Raw genomic sequence first — 19,325 nt, 5'->3', positions numbered from 1 at the left:
AGTTTACCACTTCGAATCAGTCCGGCTTTCAAAAGAAGAATTATACAGAATTAGGACTGTTTGATATATTTTGATGAATTCATGTCTTACTAATGCTGACCTCTGTCCGATAACACCTTTCAGTTTATTAATACATTATCCCTTTTCGTTAAAGATCTGTTGTGCTGTTTTACATGATGAATTATGTCTGCTTTATTGATTAGTTCGAGTAATGTTTTCCTTGAATTATTATGCGTTTGTTGAAGTGCTCCTTTATAAATGTTGTATGGAATGTTCTTTTAGTGTTGTATTTGTAGTTGCTGCGTTTGAATTCCCTAGGTTCGATGTTTTTTTTTGTTCTAAAAAATTGCACTGTTTCCGAACAAAGAAAGGGTTTAGGGACCTAGTCAGGTACACAATACCTTTTGTCTCTGATTCTTTAGGTTTCTGTACGCAGAAAACTAAAAACAAATAAAATGAAATGAAATTGAAAAATGAAATGCTTTTCATATCGGATGAGCATCATGACGCGTGATAATATCCATGATATTCTTCGTTTCTTAAAGGGCAGTTGCATCGTCTTTTGAGATTTTCACATTCAAGAATTGAAACTATGTAAGCAGCGAATAAAGCACACGAAGTTGTTTTACTGTATTATTTAAAATAATGACGCAATCGACGATTAAATTTCAGGTTTCTCCTCGCAGCACGCGAGGTGTGCGGCGAAGCTCGGTGATGAGGTCACGGACGGGAGATGAAAATTTCCTCTGCCTTCGCTCATAACTAGCCATGCGTCCTCAAATGCCGTCAAACAACGCGCCGTAGGCCCTGCCTTCCATGGCGTTGTTTATTTTCTTCCTGCAGTGCAAGAATTTCTGAGCTGTAATATACCAGCACCGTAGGTCACGCCATCATGCGCCCCTCACCTGGCGCTGTGCGCGGCGGAGTTGCCTGACCGCCGGCGCGGATTTTATCGGCGATTACGTCATCATTCGTGATGCTAGCCCAAAAATACTTCGCATGCTTTACCTTCAAGTTTACACATCAGACGGCTTTAAGCTCGTCGAGTTCTAAAACCTCTTCAGTTGCCCTTTAAAAGGACTAGTTTTGGATGGTTGATACAAACATATTTCTGTAGCTGTGCTGTATTTATTGACATGATTGAACTACAACTCATGAACATTGCAGTCTTCAGACAAACCCTCAAATGCAGGAAAGTAGTGAACGAGATTTTCTTGTATACTAGAATGTTCGCCACTCTCTCCCTCTCTCTCGAAAAAAAAAAAGGCTGTCCTTCCAGAGGAACACTCCGGAATTCACATTTGCGAGGACCGCACGATGATCACGCATGCCTGAAATAACCAGACCGAAAGGCGAATTGCAGAACAAGAGATCCAAAATACGATCAAGGGTTGGACTGTACGCGCATACCAGTACATACCATTCGTGTCAGTCGGATACTCTATTTGAAGTTAACCCTATAAGGTGCTTTGTGCACGATTTAGCATTCTTAAGGTCGAAAATCGCTCCTTTTTATTGTAACTATTCAACGCAGTAAATGATATTTATCGCAACATTGAGCTCGGTCAAAAACCATCCGCTGTTTTCACATATAGGGATTGGAGTTGCGCAAAGTAGTGCCCATAGATGCTATAACTTGTATTTTGCTGATATGAATGATAGACGACAGCTGCCGACCGAACATTTCACAATACAGTGTTTGCCAATGGCATTCATTCAATCTAGAAATTCCTTTCTATAGTACTAAACCTACTAGCTGATGAAAGCGTAGGTTATATCAGTGAAATTAAACTCAGATAAATTACGTTTTCTTCGTGCCGCAGTAAGTACACATCTCCATACAACCTAAAAAGAGAATTCGTAAAGGGTGTGAGCAATAATATGATATTTACATAGGCTTTGTTTCTTATTTGGGCACGTCAGTCGATGGTGTTAGGCCAAGCTGAGCACTACAGCCTGGACTCTTGAAGCACGTACTGAAAGCGGAATCTGCTCCTGTAAAGACTAGCAATGTGGCAGCTTTATTTTGCAGAGACTACAGAGTGCTTTTTATTCTTACGGCTTTCTTGCAGTGAACGATGAGCACCAATGAGCAACCGCCCAAAGGCCGTTTAGCTTTCAGCACACATTGCTGAGCCGAATTACCCTATTAATTAAATAAAGTTTCTCAGGTCACTACAACGCGTTAAGCAGCGTAGCTGAAGTTGATATCATATATCGTACCGAATTATAAGACTAAATACGGGCATACGTGGTGGCATTTTATTCTATTTACTCTGAGTATGAGAATGAAAATCAAATGTCTTATTTTGCAACAATAATTAACTAGAAAGGAAACTGTGTCCCGGTGACCTACGATGTAAGTGATGTGGAACGTTCGCTTGAATTTATTCTTCCAGGCATACACACTCCGTTGATATGGAGTTTATAATAAAACTTAAAAGGAGGACGCCGACCAAAAGGTAAAAACAAAAAACAAAATGACGTCGGTGTCCTCCTTTTAAGTTTTATTATGATCGTCCCCGACCAGACGAGTTTTCGTCCAACTCTCGACTTCGATATGGAGTTTAGTTTCTTGGAAGATTAACATGTTTTTTACTTTCAGGAGGCATTATTAATCTTCCTGTTCCGTTGACTGTTACACATCTTATACTTCGTACGAACATTTGGGTTCCTTTGAACGCAGATGTAAAGTACGTCGTTTTTTTTTTTGTCACGTGCTTTTGATACGCTTTCCGGTAAATGCAGATTTTCTGGTTGTCAGTACGACACGTGTTCCAGTGACCCGTTTCTGCAACCGTACATTTTCGGCCTTCTGAAGTGATGTTTAATTCAATAAAGAATACACTGAAACGGCGTCTCTTGACAACAGCAAACTAGAAGGCTGTGTAGCTGACACAGATACATGAAGAAACACGCGGCGCGACCGACACTTTCTGCGCTCCGCGTCTGTTGAGCGCAGTTTCGCCACGGATCACTCGACAAAGAGCCGACTGCATTTTCTCGTGAATAGAGTATAAAGATCATTGTCAGAGACGCTGTAAGACGCAGTAGTAAACTGCTAGGAGTTCTATGGTAAGTTGAAAGCCATGAGTGTAATCATTCGTCCGCAGTGGTGGAACTGCCTCACTTTGCTTTCAGGCGCGCAGGGGGAACGAGCGTGCGTCTTCGGCCAAGCTGCGCGGTGAACGGCGAATGGGGATAGTCGGAGGCATTAAAGAAATTGTTTTTCAGCGCGAAAAATCAAACGGACACGGAGAGATCACACACACACACACACACACACACACACGCACACGCACACGCACACGCACACGCGCACACGCACGCACACACACACACACACACACACACACACACACACACACACACACACACACACACACGCACACGCACACGCACACGCACACGCACACACACACACACACACACACACACACACACACACACGCGCGCACTGGCGCAACATATGCGCGGAGAAGGTCGGTTTTCGATCCCCACCTAACCGCCGCCACCACCCTTCCCAGCGCGACGCGGCAAGGAATGCGCTCCTGGCGCCACGCCAACGGCGGTGTCGGCATTGCGCCGTTGTCCTTGCCAAGAGAACCGCTCTGCGAGGCCTCGCGCACCGATATTCTAGTTTGCGGGGGCCCCAGAGGCGGCAGACCGGCCTCGCATCTGGGTCAACCGCCTGCGGTCGCGTCAATATCGCGCCCACCTGATCCCCGCGCGACTCAAAGGGCGTTGCACACGTTCGGGTGCGGCACCCGCAGCGAGCGACCAAAAAGCAGCACTGCCGCTCTCGAAGGAGGGCGGCGCGCCCGCAGCCTTTTTCGCCCTCGCAAGTCGGCTAAGGCGCCAGCGAGCTGAATAGTGTTCCCCGTCACTGGGTGCAGCGACAATTAAACACCACGACGGAGGGTAGTTTTGCTTTGGTTTGAATCCACCACCAAATGCGCGCGTAGACGAGCAAAGCCACGGGAACCACCGCTGGTTCTCAGCGTTCGCCATAGTGCTCCCCGTAAGCAGGAAACGCCCGCTATGAATGTGAGGGATTGAAAACCCACCAAGAAACGAATGAAGACACTCGCACATTTACCTCGCAGCAAGCATTCGCGCAGGGCAACCCAAGCTACTTCTCCTGCCGGCTTCCCACTGACAGGGGAGGTGTGCTGTCGCAGGAAAGGCGCACGAGAAATCCAAGATCACAACCCTCGCGCATTTCCTCGTTAGTGCAGAGACTTTGGGCCTTATTGACAGCCTGTTCTCAAAGCTCAGTGTCTCAAAGTTTGCCTTAACTTCCAAAGTCGCTTGCTCACCAGAGAAACTTAATCTTCGGCGCTCACTTTTGCAAAGGATCGCCGCAGATAGTAAAATTCGAAAATGCTGAAATACGAAGAACAGAGCAGCGTTACTGGAAGAAGTCATAACAAAATTACGGTTGATTGCGGCATAAATGAAACTGCAGAATTAAATATCAATGCTTATGTGGACTGTATATTACAGCACATATATACTGCGCAATGAAAGAATTACTGCTACACCCATGAGCTACACATACAATGCGGTGTACTCGTTTCTAGCTGAGTAAATCGTCGATCTAAACGCAGTTGAATCAAGCTTTCACATCTACTGCGTAATTCTGAGGCCATGAATGCTGCACAACCATTACAACGACATGTGAGGAACCAGTTTTTCGCGCATGAAACTCTTGTAAGTATAAACAATTGACCTGTACTGCTCTGCAGCAGCGCTGCGATGAAATTGGTGGCGCATGTTTCCTGATGTGTTGCATTGGTTCGCCAGTTGTCTGATGAAATGAAACATCTCGGGCGCAAATCAAATTTAAAACTTGATCATCGAGAAGAACATAACTTTTCTTCTTATATGAAATACAGTACAGTGCACAGGTTTTCCAATATGACAGGGAACAAAGTTTAAGGGCTAAGTTAATTACTCAATAGTTATATATTACAAGCACACGTTTTCTCCAGGTAGTTTTTGTGCCGTATACGTCCAAAAGTAATTTTCTATTTAAGTAGCGAAATAACCAAACAATTCGCCCTTTTTTTCTATCTGGTTGTTCTCTTTTCATATCGGAGGGATCTGTACACGCACTGTACTTATTCCTAAAGAAGAGTTAAGTTTTCTAAATTGAATTTGTTGCGGTGAACTGCTACTAGTAGATGGAAACACCATCGCGGCTACCAGAAGCACTAAACGCCCTGCTCTGACAGTCACGACTTCAGCGACAGCGAAAAACTTGACGGCTGGTTCCCCTACACAGACGGCAGCAGCAGAAAATTTTCATGTTATCCAACGTGTTTGCGATGCCATCCTGCTGGAACAAAAAAAAATACTGACAAACGATTTGCAGAAAATGTCAAGGAATATTTTACTGCCCATTCTTTCATCGTCGTTATCATCAGTCGGACTACATCCACTGCAGGGAAAAGGCCTCTCCGGAGTCTCTCCAATTAACCTTGTCCATTGCCAGCTGGTGCCACCGTATCCTCACAAACTTCTTAATCTCATCTGCCCAGCTAACTTTCTGCCGCCCCCTGCTGCACTTGCCTTCTCTGGGAATAAACACCGTTACCCTTAAGGACCAGCGGTTATCTTATCTTTGCAGTAAATGCCTTCTTCCTATTTATTCTTCTTCCTATTTATTTCCTAGAAGCAGATCGTGTCAGAAAGACACTATTGCTGCTTCCGTCAGTAGGCGGATATCAATGGCAACGACTGTAATCGAACACATCTGTTCGACGTTATGCCTGGTGCTCACTGCTGCAGCGACCTCTACGATTGCAGCACCGCTACAGAAGGTATTGTGGTAAAAATGAAATAAGAAAACAGACAACTCGAAATTCTGCGAGGCGACGTGAACTACCAAGATCCGTTCTATTTCGCTGCAGCGTGTACACTTTTCGCCAACGATCTGCAGCCCGAGAAATTTGCCTCTAAGCAGTGCAGTGGAGTGGCACAGCTGCAACTTCTAAGCTCTACAGTGGCGAGTGCGATAGTGCCTATATAGCTCTCGAGAGTTTGGAGCACTGACGACGCAAAACGAACCACACTCCACTGCCTAGAAGCAAACATGATGGGCTGCATATGTTTGGCAAAGGGTACATGTGTGCAGTACGAACGCTCCATTTTCGCAAAAAGTGCACGGGCACGGTCCGTCTCTGGCAGCTAAACGGCCGAGTGTGCTAGGATGCGTTTGCTCACTCCCTCATCAAACATGCGCCACGGATGATGCCTGTAAAACAACCTTCTCGGCTGGCTCGATGATGTACCACCGGAACAACACCACAAAGGTTTACTGAAATGTACTGGATCACATTTCGTAATGACTACCTTCGATGTCGTCGGCCTTCTCACGTCGCGCTGCTCTCGCGGCAGTGATTCCCGTGCCGCCCTGCGTCACGTTTTAGCCCGATCACTGCGCTGTTTCATTTCATACGCGTGAATAATAATGTGTCGCGAACAGGACTCCGGTGTCCACCTGAACTTGCCTTGAGCGGGTGGATCAACCTTAGAGCGGATGTTATTCGCGTGGCGCGTTTTCCGGTGCTGGGGATTTTTGTTGGTACCTTTGCAGTGCGAGAGGAATAGCGGTCAAGAACAGTTGAAGCATGTAAAAAGAAGGGATGAACTTATGCGTACGGATATTCGATTAATGCTGGACGTACCGTGTGGGCAATGAACAGCATAGGTTTATTTGCAGAAGAATATGCAGCTTCTCGTGGTTGGCAAGTGTAAAGGTGTGCTCGCCAGACGAAGGTTTAGCCCCACTAACGACGTGACAGTCTGAAGGAATACTTAAGAAAGGAATTTAGCTATACTTAATAGTATACACGAACGAAATACACTATAATAACAATTTTATCACGCATTCTGCTCAGTTACGTTATTTCACTCTGTCATATTTGCCGTACGCTTGTGGACCCATGTGGTGTCGGGTTGGTTTTTGGCCTAGTTTTAACTACTTGCTTATTGATATGAAATACAGATTGCAGGCTGAGGAGCAAGGCCTGTCACTATCCCCCATTTATGCTGCACTTGCACGTTTGCGCACAATTCCTGGAGCCTCTTCGCTGCTTCATGCCGTTAAAAATGACGTTTTCCTGCGGCATTCCTTTTTCGTTCCTGCCCGATGAGCGCCAATTTCCACCCTTGAATGCGGCTGACCGTTCGCGCTTTTTTTTTCAGCCACGTGCATGGCGCAGGGTGAGAGCGAAGAGAGTAAACGAAGTGCCCCCCCCACCCGTATCGCTATCGAGTCAGGACGTATTGCGTCGCGGAATCTCTCCTCTCTCTCGCCGCGGGCCATTCCAGGCGCAGTTGCGCAAGTGGCCATCGGCTGATCGGGCAAGTGCTACCCGCCTTGCCCTCGGCGCGCTGCGGCCGGCAACGCCCGCCGCAGATTGGACGCGAACAGTGTCACCGCTGGAATGCTGCTGTGCCCGTTAAGTGGACCGAGCAGAAAAAGCGCACCGGCCACAATGGTATGCGCGCTGCCGACCGCGAGTGCCCTACTGTTGCGCAGGCGGGGAAGCCCCACATAAAGAAATAGTCGAGCCACCCCTGATGCTTGGAAGGACACGCTCGATTTCTATTTTCGTTCCTTGCCGCTGCACTCTAATGCAGCCCAAAATGTACGGGCAAGATTGGCGTCAGTCTTGTGGGAAAGCGAGCGAGAATTCTGATTTGTGGTGCAGTTATACCGCGTATGCGACAATAATGCGTGCAGAAACAAAACAAAAATGTGCCCACGTGATTAAGATACAGGTTTTCTAAGCTGAATCTATTTACGGCGTAATGAAATAATAAGCGCGCTCTTAATGCTCTCGCCAGCTCTCACGTGTACTTGCTCACCTTGAGGGAGCAAGCAATTGAACGCGATTGCTTCCACGATGCCCAAGCCGCAAGGTTGCGCGCGAGTAGAAAGCGCCAAAAGAACAACGAGCATACTCCGAAGAGGTACGCAGAATTCGCTGCAATCAGCCGCTTGAAGTGCGAAACACGCGCAAGAAGAGGCACGCCAAAGGAAGCGCTTTCTCGCGGCGGCGAACCCTTTGTGCAAAGTGCGCAAACGCATAAGCCCTGCTCATGAAACTACATTCTAAAAGCCAGAAAAGAGACGGGAATAGAAAAAGACAGGAACAAAGGGATTTTGGCGAAAATTAAGGAAAAGTGATCACAAGGTGCAGTCATCAAGTATTAAGAAACAAGCAATGTAAAAAGGAAGGCAACGAAGAACTTTATCCACGTACTGCCTAAAGTACGCGAGCTTCTTGTCACGCATCTTTATTGCTGGAATTTCCCTCCGCGATTATAGGCAGCTGCCACGGGTGACGTCATAATTTACAGCTTGTGAGGAGTGAAATTCAGCAGCTCCTTTCTCGAAGACGGGGCCCACCGAGAGCAACGAAGCCAAAAGTTGAACGGAGAAGAGAATCGTTTTAAAATTCGGCCCCCCCAGGGATGGTTAAAATATTAATACGGAATGGACTATGGTGTCAGTCGTCCCCTGGGGGTCGGTCCAACTGCAAATTTTTACACTCAGTATTCTATGCTAAGCATAGGAATAAATTCAATGGTGATATAAATAATTGCATCATATATGAATACCTTCATTAAGAATATGTATGACCCTGTTATCAAATCAAAAATCTCCTTTCCAGTCCGTGTGCCAACAGAGTAGAGGCATGTTTTTCAAGGGCACTTCAATAAAATTTAACCAATTTACTACAACAAGTGGCATACGGCGTAGCCTTCATAGCCCAGCAACCGTAAGCATGTTTTGCAATGTATTTTCGGGATCTGATTTCTGTAGGCGATAGCGAGAAATGGGTCATTATCACCAGCATCGGTTTTCACAAACCGTACAGAATCATTTCATGCCTGCGCCACAGTTGCATCATTGATGAAGACGTGCAGAAACTGTCATTTACAGAGCTTGATTTTTTCCAAACCTGATTTAATATCTCCAACGATTGTGACATTTTCTATACAACCAATTTGTAATTCCGCGAAGCAAACTCTGCAGGCGCGCTATTTTCAGCGAACGGGAACCAGACTGCGTTGCAGTGAACATTAGCATCAACTAAGACTGGCATTCATTCCTTGCTTTGTCACCCCTCGGAGTGGAGGACGCTGGCGCGTCTCAGTACATCCAATATGCGCGTGCTGTTCCCGGAGGCGTTGTTTTCAGTGAGACCTGTTTTTTTAAATAGATAAGACTGGTAAGGTGGCTAGGACTAATCGGCGAGATCGGAGGGGAAGCCATGAAGGATAGAGCCACCGAGTGCGGAGCAGATGGGCGATACGCGTGGCCTTCGTTCATAGCGGAGGCGTTCCTTTTGTTCGGAAAGGACGCCAGGCAGACGGTGTCATGTATTTTCAATGAAAAGTATACAAGTGATCACCGCATGTGTGGTATACGCCGGTGCTAGACGCGCGTAACTCAGGACAAATATGCGGTTACTGCAGGAATCAAGAAGACGGAAGGTGATACTTTGACGCCAGGACAAGGCTGCTGCACTGAAAGGCCCGGAGCAATGAACAATCTCTTCGTAGGCGCAATGTGGGACCCAGTGACTGCGAGTAAACTGGTTCAATACGTCTCCTGTTGTGAAAATATAACCACCTAGATACACGCTGAAAGCAAAGAGAAATGCATTCATGTAGGGAATGCATTTCCCGAACACGGATAAAACCAAAGCATTCAACCTCAGCCTTAATGCTGTATTCTATTCTGTTTTGTTTCTGTTTTAAGTATCGCCGACCACTCTAATGCAGCTTTGCTGTGACGTTCGCTGTTCGGGAACGAGCCGTTCCGACCACACGCTCTTCATCCTGGTTCCTTTGTTACTGCTTGTTTCAAGGTCTCAGTGACAGACCAGTTGCCGCAATAGAAGCGATCATTGTCAGGCTGCTGTTTTCCGCTGGTCCACAGCGTTGCCTTAGCCGATTTCGGCTGTCCTCGCAGAGATCGTCCCGCACTTCGCAGCGAAGCTTGCGTGGCCCTTGTCGCCCTCAGCGTTGTGGTAGTAGGCTGGTTGTCTTACGGGCGTTGGCGACTAACACATATAAGAGACAACTTGAAAGGTTGGCCGGGCAGTGGTCATGGAATAGTTTACGGGTAGAAATGACCACTTTCACTTGACACTAGAACACAACGAAAAAGATACTCTAATCTCTCTCGCCTGACTTGGTGCCAACTCGTCGGTAGAACTACACTATATACGAGAACTTTGGATAACTGATTTGCGTACGGCAGAAGTTGCACTATCGCTGTAGAAGTAGGACAGCGCATATGAAACAGTTCCACGTTCTTGTCAACTTGTGAAAACGCGAACGCTTCTCTTTTAACGAAGTTCACCGTGACGAGATAGAAGAAACAAGGGGAAGAAATGGAAGGGCCAGAGCGCATGTCTTCGCCTCAAGCCCTGGCTCCACTGCGAGTCGCCTCTGTTGGTCCACGAGCGAAAACGTGGAAAGTTGAAGGTGCAGTGAGGTAGTGTAGTGAAGGCCTCCTAAGGTCAGCCGCGTGCGGCGGAGACTTCCAGAAAGGAAGATAAAAGTGACTTCCGTAAGTAGCATAGCTGGTGAGTGTAACTCGCATCCTTCGATGCTGCCCCGCTACACGCAACATACATTGAGCATTCTATTAGGGGTAGTAAGTAGAGACATCGTCGTCATCGCGCACGACAGGCGCGATCAGTGGGCGCGCGAAGGTGAGTTGTACGGCGCCTTGTTTGTCGCGAATACACCCTGCTGGCAATTACGCGCGATATTACAACGTCGACGTAGCAAAAAGGAACCACAATTGAGTGTACACATTTCTTGTTGCCGTGAGTGAGGGCAATAAACGCTTCCAAAAACAACGACGCATTCTTCGGCAAAAGCGTTTCCGAAGATCTGCACCTTCTCTGCATTCCCACTTAAAGAAGCAGAAACACATACTGATGATGGTGAATTTTTATGGTGCGAGGGCGAAGGCCAATTTGCCAAGCATTTCAGCCCAAAGAAGCCGAGCACAAGGCAGGGTAAAGCTTGCACCCATTATACCACCGGTGGGTATCCGGCGGCACTGGGGATCGAACCCCGCACCTCCCGCATGCCAGGCGGATGCTCAAACGACTAGGCCACCGCTGCGGTCTAAACAAACATCCTGTCCTGCGCTATGCAAACGTGCCGTTTTTTGTAGCGGTCGCTTTTTTTTTCCATGAAGGACAAACAGAATGTGACTTCCGGAAAGGCAAAGCTTACGGGTTGTCCCGTGAACCACGAGTGGCTTAAGTCCTCGCGAAGAATCACAGTATTTCACAAAGCTCATACGAATATTTTAGGGTCATCTTTGTTATCGTCTTGAAGGGAACTGCTGCGCTACATGCCCGGAAATATTTCGTGACTACCACCTTTTTTTAATAAAATTTAACTTGACAGTAATATGCTAGAAGGCAGCCTATCTCTGATGTGGAACCCTGCTTTGGTCATCAGCATAATGTATGCGCTCCGCATTGTCGTAAGAATACGCCTTCTAAGCCTTATTACAAATTTACTCCAACTTGGGGGATTCCCTTAAAACATTTCACCAACGCTGAAAAATACGCGCAAACTGCGAACAACGATTGCTTCATTCGTTGAGTGCTCCAGCAGGCAATGTGGTACGCACTCCTAGGATGAAGCTGCTGACAATACTGAAACCACTTTCATTTGGACTGACTTGTTTCCAGTTCATTTTTTTTTATTTTCGCGGACAGGCATGAAAAACTATGAAGAAGATTTATATGTTGCGACATGGGTAACAGAGTGTTTTAAATATTGTGGTTTCTAAAGAAATATTTTGCAATTCTAACTTTAACGACACAGGAAGTGGCGAAAAATCAAGTGAATGTAAGAGTTGAGCGTCGAACCGCGAGTGAGTGAAAGTATCTCACTAACGTGGCAACCTTCAGGCGCGCAAGTTCTTTCTGTGCCGTGTCACACGCAGCGACAGTCGTGACGCTGAGGCTCATTGTCTTCGAGCACACACACGTGAATCCAGCGAGGTGCAGTCGCGCCTGAATTTCAAGCATCAGTCCCTTTTGCGCAAGTTCTACGCTACTTTTACTTGTAGATTCACTTCCGTCGGTCGGCGGTTGTGAAGGCCTGCCGTTATGTGTTTCTACAAGTGGAATAAATTTTATTGTGCAAACGCAAAATGAGCTCCGAATACCAAAATGCAGCCGAGTTGCAGAGAGCATCGCCGCCCTTTTTGCAAATGCAATGGTGACAAGTGAATGCGTGTCTGAAGCGGATGTGTTCTTAAGACGCATCTTTTTTCTTCCCCTCGAAAGAAGAAAGGAGGGAGGAAGAAGGAAGCTGGGAAGGGAACGTCAGAGAGGTTAACCAGACACACTGTCTATCGATTGCGTTACTCATGTTTGCAGCGGTAGCAACGCTATGACTAACTACAATGCATCAGAGCCATAAAAGAACAGGCTTCGAAACAAGGGCACCCCGCTATCCCCTTAAGTTCTAGAAATGATTATACCGTGGTATGGTTACGGCAAAACCTAAACTTGAGTTCCGAATCTGAGACTGAAGCCAGATTTCGCAATGCGGAGCTGAGGTCAGAAGTAACAGAGTTACGTTAAAGCGCAGATAATTCGCAGCACGGAATGAGACAAACCACGTTTTTCTCTTTGCCGTTATTGTGGGCATTTGAGACAGCAGTGCGACAGTTTCTGGCGAAGAGCAATGATTATTCGGTATAAGGAGATCAAAAAGACGGATGTCCAAAACTTAGTTTCTTTTACCGAAAATCGAGGCCGTCGAAACTCATTAGGTGAGCGAAAGGCGATACCATGGGTACCCGTCATAGCTTTCGTGAAGCTTCAAACGCCTATATGTACTATAGATGGCGGGAACGTGCTATGTTGAACTTCGCCCGTCGTTTTGGGGATGGTGGCAAGGATTTACAGGCGTTACGTCCTGTCAAACCTGACCACGTAATGTACGGTCCGTTTTATAATTTCATTCTCTGCTATTATGGCTTAATGGTATGGATGTTCCTAATATGTCAATACCTCTATTCTCATTTTTAAGGCGTGGCCTGCTTGTTTCAGGAAAAAATCGCGCATAGAGCACCTAATTATACATCTTAAGGAAAACCGAAGTCGTTGGCTACGCTTCATTAAACTTCCGTTACGGCGTTTTGTACGAAAGAGTATTTTTAATAGTCTTTGACAGTGCTTCACAGAAGAGAGACTTAAAAACAGGTGCACTGCCAAATTACACCTAATAGCACCACTGACAAATATATGCAGACCCAGATATGACTGCGTGCAGAATTTCTTGCACGGATCCAGTTTTTCTTTTTGGAGCTCTCAGAGCTTCAGCGTAAAATGAGATCCATATAAGATACAGCTGATAATGCGGGTGGAATCGACGTTTAGCCTAATGCCGCCTATTTAATGCTGGCACAAACCTGCGTGCGAAAGCTGGTTGAATAAGCTCAGTCGAGGTTAACGCTTAATGGGCGCTGCTTTCAGAACTTTCTGCAACACTGCAGAGCATGTCATTATGACATTACATTATGCTGTAGCACTGCGTAAGCTTTTAACGTTTACAGCACTAATTTGTGCGAACACATCCTTAAGGTCCTCCGAGAACCGCAAGGCGTCAAAGCAGCATTGTCTTCGCTGTTTTGCTGCTTGTATGCTACGCAATTTTTCTTGAAACTGGTACGCATGCAGTAAGGTGGGGACAAGCCAGCAAGGTTTTTCAGGTCAACAAATCACGTGCAAATTTAAAGCGATACCAGCGGATGCGAGACCCAGGCAGCGACTGCCGGCATGGTGACTAAGGCGTACATTATGTGAACGCCTGTGACATTTCGCACGGCTACATAATAGCAATCGAGATTAGTCACTGGCGGCGACAAGGTCGCGTTCGATAAGCGCAGTTTGAATCCACGTATGTATTGTTGAAGCTGGTTGGAATGTAAAACAGTTGAAAATCACCGCTGTGAGATAGGCCCTACATTAAATATAGTGGGTTATCCACGGTGGGTTATCCAAGCCTCGGGGGGTTATCCAAGGAAAATTTCCGTTAAGTGATTCAGCATGGTTAGAAGAACTAGCAGTTCAATAAGTGCAAGCTGCTTAAAAAGGCTTAAACTGGTGACGTAAGAATGGTTTAACACGCTTGCGGGAAGCGCAGCAGCGGAGCCTGTCTCTTCGTAGAAGCGTAGACCGTTCTGCGGTAACTTGGGAACTGACAGCATTAGAAGCGAAGAAATCGAGCTGTCAACCAGAAATAGTTACTGCTGGCTTTAAATCGCTGGCGCATAATCGCTTATGTATTTTTAGGTGGTGGGAAGGGAGGTTAGCATGCACATTGCGCTTTGCGTTTCAATTTAAAATTGCCGTTGACATCAGAAGTAAATGTTTTCCTGAAAAAGCTCACTGCATTACGGCGACGTGCACAATAAGGAATAGTTGTGATTTTACGTCGAACCCGAAAGGCTTTCATCAGACGCGTGGTGGAGCTTCTGTCTTCGCGATGCCGTGCGTTATGCTGGGGCGAAATACGTAAACGACTGAGTGGGCGAAATTCCTCGGGAGGAATTTGGAGAGAACGGCGGCATTTCGGAAGAGACGCTTGCCGCTGGGTAAGTGCGGCACCGTTTCGACGACGACCGAGGCGACGGCGGCGCCGGGCGTCGTTCGTCGTGAGCGGCGGTGTTTGACAGTGGTCCAGGAGAGTGCACTCACCCGAAAGTGGGACGAGAGCCACTACGGTGAGCACCACGATTCCGCTGGCGATGATCATCGCGGGCAAAGAGCGTGCCTTGTTGCTCTTGTATGTTTTTCTTCCGCTGGATGGGCGCACGGAAATAGCCGGCGTCGATGGTTCTCCGGTCTCTGGGGGGGCCCTTCTGGAAGCACTTCCTCCGAGGGCGTCTTTCCTCGCTGAAAGGGGAAAGCGGCGCGCAAGGCCGGAGGCACCACGTGACCGGTTCACCTGGTTGTCGCCGGCGCTTCTTTCGCTAACCCACATTCCCCCCACCCCCCCCCCCCCCTTTCCTGCGCCGCCCAGCGCGAGTGCGGCTATCGTGCTTCCCATCGGAGCTGACAGCGCGCCTGTCCCCCGGCCGCGGTTTCGTTAGCTGTTGAGGAAAATCGTGACGCGTGGTCGCAACGTCAATGGACCACGGCCCCATGACGGTTCCGTGACAACGGCGTGCAGAGGAAGTGCTTTCGAAGATCGCCATCCGGGCGAAAGTGCCGACAGGGAGAAGCGGCGGAACGATACTGCACAGCACGCATTGTTCTGCAGCAACGAAAATAGTCGTCTCCTCCAAGCATGGCTCCGTTCAGTAACGTAGGGTGCAAAGTCACTCCCCGTCTGGTCGACACGCTTACGCAGAATTCGAAAAAAAAAAAGAAAGAGCGCGCAAAATGCACCGCAAATCGCCGTAAAGGAGAGCGTGGAACAGAAACCACGGTGAAATGGTCCTTCTGCATCAGGGGTAGGACTACGCTCTGCTGATAGAATGAAGGATTCGAGAAGGGTTTTTTGGCAGTCTAGTTGGTGCTTATCGTTCAAGATTAAAACGCGCGAAAGAACGGGGACAGAGACAGGAAACACGTACACACACAGGGCGCAGACTTCCAGACTTTTATTTGAAAGAGCTTCGAGCATTCCTTTTTACACGCTCCAAACCACCACATGACACAGCTGGCGTCAAACAAAACAGATAAGTTTAACAGTTCAGTGTACATAAAGCCAGATGAGCTGGAGAAGCAATCTGAAAACACCAATGTGTGCATGCCTACACAACCTTCGCAACCTAGATAAAAGGAAAGGAGATCAAGATCCTGCAGGTGAAAATAACAATTTAAGGAGAAGTAATGAAAGACATAACCATGTATCACGAGCGAAAACTTGCTCAGCAAAGGGGGATGAGACGTGGAAGCAACAGTAACAGTAAAAGATGAAGATGCAAAGCATTAAGAACTAAGCAGAAAAGAACTAAAAGCCAAACCATATGAATTCTACAAAACAATATTAAATGTAAAAAGTGTCTGGGAATGCTTAACAACGAGGCTAAAACCATGAAACCAATAGCTAAAGATGGAGACAGCAATAAACAAAGGTAAAGGCGACGCGGGACTGAAAAGGCTAAAACCAGGCTAAAACCTATGAAGGATGAAAGAGTAAAGGTGCAGGGTTAAGATGCACAGCTTAAAGTGTTATTTTCTAAAACCGAGATTTCTTTATCAGAGAGCATGATGGACGGTGTGCTCACACAATTATCCGCGTTTTTTTGCGGAAGGCCGCAGTTATTTCCCTTTCTGTTTTGGTCCTAGCCGTAGCCAGGAACTTTGTGATTTTGAGATACGGGTGGCAATCACTTTTTTCGCACTTCTTACAATGTAAAGCTCAATTGCCTCCTGAGTTGGTAGAGATATTGCGGACATGTTCAGCCGCCCTCTCATTGAAACATCGCCCAGTTTGGCCGATGTGCATCATCCCACAGGATAATGGAACCTGATAAATAACTTCTATGGAGCATCCTGTGTACTCAAGGATGTGATTTAAGCTGCATCTTTGCTTTCTACCATCTCTGTTCATGATTGCACACATTTTAGCTAGCTTACACGGCACCGCAAACACGAGTTGGACGCCTTATCTTCCTGCAACCTTCTTTATATAGTGTGACACTAGATACACGTAAGGCACGACACACACTGGTTTTCGTTCTTCTTCGTTCGCTTGGCGGGTCGTATTCTTCATACTCTGTGCCAGGCTTTCGCAAACTTAGGCTATAAGTTGCCGCGGACACCCAGCAGCATGCAGCCTGTCAATCTGACGGTTAAGACTTCAACTCATTTTGTGCTCACGTGACATTTCAAGGGCAGAACGGCAGGCGAGGTGAACGATCGCACTTTTTACCAACTTGGAATGTGCACTGCCAAAGGGTAGGAACTGCTTGTTCGATCTAGTGTTGTAGGACCAACAGATATGTGAGGGCGCAAATTCTAGATTGATATCCAGAAACAGGCCGCCGCGGTAGCTGAGTGGTTATGGCGCTTGGCTGCTGGGCCGAAAGACGCGGGTTCGATCCCGGCCGCGGCGGTCGAATTTCCATGGATGCGAAATTCTAGAGGCCCGTGTACTGTGCGATGGCAGTGCACGTTAAAGAACCCCAGGTGGCCGAAATTTCTGGAGCCCTTCACTACGGCGTCTCTCGTAGCCTGAGTCGCTTTGGGACGTTAAACCCTCATAAACCAAACCAAACCGATATACAGAAATCGGATTTGGTTGCCTTTAGGCAATTAGTGCGTCAAATGAAGCCCTTTTCTTTCCCAACTGAAAACATTAAGGATGCTACTAACTGAATCAGGCCGTCTAGAATTAGAAGAGAGGTTTACATCACGAGATAATCATCAACGTACGGAAAAATGCGCACAATATGTTGGTCGTAGAGGCAACATTCCAAGCGGTGGTCCAAAGGAGAAAAATACTACCTAAAACAGATGCCACAGATGAACCTATGGATATACTACCTTTGTGGAAAATCGCGGTCGTGGCAAGGTAAAATTTCAACTGTTCACGGAATAGTTCCAAGGACATGCGAACTGCGTTGCGGAAGCTGACTTCACCATATTCTTCCACTTGCTGATTGACTGCTGCAAACAAGGCTTCATGCGGAATAGAATAGAACAGGTCCTCTCTGTCTGTAGATGACGCCGTGGTGGCAGAGGTCATGTCATCTAGAGTGGAAAGAAGTTCTTTTGAGCTCGGCATTAAAACAGGTCCAGTCCCATTACTTCGCTCGTGTGCTTCTTTAGAAAATCCGCTACCATACGCTGCCAACTGTCTTTTTCTGACACAATGACGCGAAGAGGGCAATTCACCTTGTGGGCTTTTCCTGTGAAGAAAACGTGCACGAACCCATTTTTCTTCACGTCTTTGACCATTGATTCGAGCTGTACCTTCTTCAGAAGCTTCCTGGCAGCCTTCTTTTGCGCTTGTTTCATAACATTCTGGCAGCCTGAAGTTCGTTAACGCCTGCAGAGGCTTTTCTTCATACGTTCCAACCTGCATAACAACGAAGCCGCCTTCTTTGTCGGATAGGATGACTGTAAGGTCGTTGTCTTTCAAGTAGTTCACAATTTTCTTTAAAGGGGGGCTTTTTGGTGGCTGTTCGCTTACAGTGCGGATGAGGCTGTTAACTCCGTCGCCGATAACTCGTCCTTTATCTTGGTTGGTTGTGCTGCGGGAAACTTGTCGCACTGTTGCCTGAAGCTCAGAGCGGTTCAAAGGAAAACTTCGGACCATTCTCCAGGAGGCTCTGTGTAATTCCAGGGATGTTGACGTTGCCCTCCACTAAGATGGCCCTGGCTGCATTGTTGGCAAGCTTCCGAGAAGAAAGCTTCGGCCTCACATGGTGCCGTAGAAATTCGGCGGTACCTGCAGTAATCATTTTCAGTTCTGAAAATCGTCGGTTTGCCACGAAGGGATCTTCTTCATAGACAAGAGCGCGCAGCCAGTCAGCGTTTTTGAATAAAATATGGAAGTCTGCGCTCTGTGTGTACGTGTTTCCTGTACTCGTTGTTTCGCGCAGTTTATTCATGAAGGATTCGAAGGCATCTTTGAAATGAAGTGTGCTGGGCGGTCGCCGCAAGACTGGGTGTAGGTGAGCAGTGGTCTGGCGCTGAGGAAAGGCAGAGATGATTTATGCTAGAGCGTTGTTGGTAAGGGGCTAAAAGGTGAGGTCTCGAGGGAAGCTGAGAACGCGCCAATAAAGGCAAGCCCAAGACACGGAATGTATTCATTCAAGGGGAACTTGGGACTTAAAGGGACACTGAAGAGAAATTGAAGTTCGCTTGTATCGATAGAATACCAGCTCCTGATCACAAAAACGCCGCTCTTACTGAAAACAAAGCTCTTGTAAGGTAGAAAATAGCAAAAACCAAAATACAGGTATCGCCACCACACGCCAATCTCGCAAGTACAAGCGTGGTGACGCCATAGGACAAGAGACGCCACCTTGGAGGAATTTTCAATCCTACTTGGTTTCGCGAATCTCTGAGGCTGACAAAGGTAGGCTGCGCAGATCAATATTGAAGTAAGTTTTGTTTTAAAAGCAATAGTGCACTTTATCACACAAGGAAGGCAGGCAAAAGACAACCTGAAAGTTGGAAGCAAAGAAAACCGATGCTTGGCGGCGCCACAGGCGGCCAGGAGAGTTTCGATTTTTTATGGCGCTTCGCGTGTATGAGCTTTGCGTGCCCCGTGGTTTTGTTTTTGACGCGCTTCGA

The 19,325-nt window shown here is 47.1% G+C and overlaps 1 protein-coding gene across 1 annotated transcript in view; it reads right to left on the bottom strand.

Moving 5' to 3' along the window:
• LOC144115901 (protein obstructor-E-like) overlaps positions 1-14,947 on the bottom strand; it is a 51,162-nt gene extending 36,215 nt beyond the window's left edge. The window contains exon 1 of the mRNA XM_077650534.1: positions 14,769-14,947. Coding sequence (XP_077506660.1) covers positions 14,769-14,826 — 58 coding nt within the window. The 5' untranslated portion in view covers positions 14,827-14,947. The remainder of the gene's footprint in view (positions 1-14,768) is intronic.
• Positions 14,948-19,325: the final 4,378 nt, after the last annotated feature.

The sequence above is a fragment of the Amblyomma americanum genome, chromosome 1 (assembly GCF_052857255.1).
Source record: "Amblyomma americanum isolate KBUSLIRL-KWMA chromosome 1, ASM5285725v1, whole genome shotgun sequence".
Lineage (NCBI taxonomy): Eukaryota > Metazoa > Arthropoda > Arachnida > Ixodida > Ixodidae > Amblyomma > Amblyomma americanum.
The sequence above is the reverse complement of the archived record's forward strand: the minus strand, read 5'-3'. Positions and strand labels throughout refer to the sequence as shown.